Source organism: Anopheles aquasalis, chromosome 2, assembly GCF_943734665.1.
Source record: "Anopheles aquasalis chromosome 2, idAnoAquaMG_Q_19, whole genome shotgun sequence".
Lineage (NCBI taxonomy): Eukaryota > Metazoa > Arthropoda > Insecta > Diptera > Culicidae > Anopheles > Anopheles aquasalis.
This window is the reverse complement of record NC_064877.1, coordinates 58,675,647-58,678,146: the sequence shown is the minus strand read 5'-3', so window position 1 is coordinate 58,678,146 and position 2,500 is coordinate 58,675,647. Positions and strand designations below refer to the sequence as shown.

The 2,500-nt window shown below is 51.6% G+C and overlaps 3 protein-coding genes across 3 annotated transcripts in view; 2 read left to right on the top strand and 1 right to left on the bottom strand.

Moving 5' to 3' along the window:
- Positions 1 to 40, top strand: part of LOC126570415 (coiled-coil domain-containing protein 93) — a 2,577-nt gene extending 2,537 nt beyond the window's left edge. The window contains exon 9 of the mRNA XM_050228154.1: positions 1 to 40. This exon is cut by the window's left edge and continues 456 nt beyond it. The gene's annotated coding sequence lies outside the window, so the exon portion shown is untranslated.
- Positions 30 to 699, bottom strand: LOC126570416 (small integral membrane protein 4). The gene is made up of 2 exons (XM_050228155.1): positions 440 to 699; positions 30 to 371 (listed from the first exon to the last, which is right to left on the bottom strand). The coding sequence occupies exons 1-2, from the start codon at positions 594 to 596 to the stop codon at positions 289 to 291; spliced, it is 240 nt and encodes a 79-aa protein (XP_050084112.1). The 5' UTR covers positions 597 to 699; the 3' UTR covers positions 30 to 288.
- Positions 700 to 804: 105 nt separating this feature from the next.
- LOC126570425 (U3 small nucleolar RNA-associated protein 18 homolog) overlaps positions 805 to 2,500 on the top strand; it is a 1,880-nt gene continuing 184 nt past the window's right edge. The window contains exon 1 of the mRNA XM_050228165.1: positions 805 to 2,500. This exon is cut by the window's right edge and continues 184 nt beyond it. Coding sequence (XP_050084122.1) covers positions 863 to 2,500 — 1,638 coding nt within the window. The 5' untranslated portion in view covers positions 805 to 862.

Here is a 2,500-nt window from a genome sequence, read left to right as displayed (position 1 = left end):
GAACCCGAAGAATATATACTCTCACCAAGTGACTTTTACAAGAGCCAAAGGGCTGCCTATTTATTGCCTAACTTCATTCGAACTATTCGCAGCACCGCCGGGTTGTGGCACGACTTCACGTAATCGCTGGCTTTTGATTTCGCGTTCGATATAGTAGTTAAGATCACGTAGCGGATGGTAGTAATTGTGCACTACCTGCGAACCACAGAACATCGACAGCAAAGCGGCTGCCGTGAAGGTAAGGTACTGACGGAGCGGTACACCGGCCGGCATGGTGCTGACTGTGGACTAATCTTTGATCGGTTCTAGCTCATTCAAGCGGAGTCTCTCCGCAACGATATCCTTCGCTTGCCGCTTTTTGAACGTGTTATCTACGGTTGGGAAAAACGGTAGCTGTAGTGTAGAAGGAGTGGAAACGATCGGGTGATCTGCAGCTTACAGAAATTGGTCTCTCCAACACGCCAGTGAATCATGGAAAACTCGAGGGCAGCTCCGAGTCCGAAGAAAATCGGCAGAAACCGGTACACACCGAGTGCACGTTTACCGGGCCATAGATCGAGTAATTTCTTAACCCTGGCGCTCTTCCGGATAATCATTTAATCACACTACTGCCCGTTCCGGGACGAACCAAGGCAATTTTTGGAGGAGAACCAGAACCAGATCGCTTTACATAATTCTGCGCAAGCAGGCTTGTTTTGATGAAATTTAACGAAAGTGTTTTTTCTTCAAATGACAGATTTGACGAAGGTTGATGAAGAAACCAAAACAATCCGTTTGACAGCGTGTTTGTTGTGAATTCTTCACGTGGTTCGGCGGTGTTTAAGAAATTGGTGTAATTTCCCATTTATTTTAGTTTTCTAAAATGTCCGACGATGAAGAGCTGCAAAAATTGGTTTCCAGCTATATCAGCAACGTGCGTGCCAAGTTCGAATTGGATGCCAAGTCGACTGAACCATCGGAGTCTTCCGGCGACGAAGACGCTGCTGAACCGGAAGATGGCATCAAGAGGGAGGTCGAGAGTGATGATGCGGTCAGCGATGCCGAAAGTACACCATCGGAGGAGGAGGAGGAGAAACATGTGCCAACGATGGACGGACTGGGCAAGAATAAGGCAGCGGATAGTTCTGACGAGGCCGAAGAGAAGGAGATAAAGAAACTGGACAGCGATGGACCGGAGGCGGCGGCAGACCTGGCGAAAGCATTCAACGAGCTGGAAGAGAGCGACATCCAGAAACCGAAAACGGCCAAAGAGCGTGAGCTGATGTCGATCGTTTTCGGTGGCAAATCGGAATTCGTGTCCCAGCTCACGGAACAAGCCACCGAACGGAAGGTCAAACGGAAACGCAAGCAGTCGCAACCGAGTGTGGAGGCGCAATCGAGCGACGAAGAAGACACTAAACCAGTTGAACGATCGGCCGTTTGGCAGGACTCGGACGACGAAAACGATGACGACGTGAACGACCCACAGGTGAAGCGGAACAAGTACGTCCGCGAGCAGGGCAAGCTGACGTACGAGCGGCGAAGGAAAAAGTTCGAACAGATCGTCGGCAATCCCAAGTGGGCCGATCTGGACCGTGTACAGGAACCGGATTCGGATGAGGAGATCCTACAAACGGTCGGTCACGTGGTGAAAAGTCAGCGATCAACGGGTGACCTACCGAAAGAGATGATCGAGCTGAAGGTGCTGCGAAGATTGAATCGAGAAACAAAGCAGGAAGGTCCGATCCTCTCGATCTGCTTCCATCCGACGTCAATGGTGGCAATGATTGCTGGAAAAGCCGGCATGGTATCTATCGTGGCGGTCGATGGCGTACGCAACGAGAAGCTGCATACGATCGGTTTACCCAAGTTCAACCTCGTCTGCGCCCAGTTGACACCGGACGGTAATGAGGCGATCTTTGGCAGCAAGCGGCGGTTCTACCACGTGTACAATCTAATCAGTGGTCAGAGCGATACACTACCTATTCCGTACCAGGAGAACTGGTCGATGCGCGACTTTCGCATCTCGCCATCCGGCCAGTATCTGGCCTCGATCGGTTTGTGCGGCGAGGTGCATCTTCTCAGTGCGAAAACAAAGGAACTGCTGCGCTCGATCCAGCTACGGTACACTTGCACGGCACTCGCTTTTACGCCCGATTCTCGATACCTTTTCTGTCACACCTGCGATTCCGAGGTGTACGTTTACTCGCTCGACAAGCAGTGCATCGTGAACGTGTTCTACGACGATGGTTGCGTTAACGGTTCATCGATTGCACTCTGCCCGAACGGGCAGTACGTGGCCACGGGCAATGAACAGGGCATTGCAAACATCTATCAGCTTGATGCAACGCTACAGCAGAAGACTCCGGTACCTCTGAAGACGATCGGGAACTTGACGACTTCCATCGGAAGCCTCACATTCAATGCGACCTCGGAACTGTTGGCCATTGCGTCGCCGGTCGTCAAGAACGCGGTGCGGTTGGTTCACGTTCGCAGTGGAACGGTTTTCCGAAATTTCCCC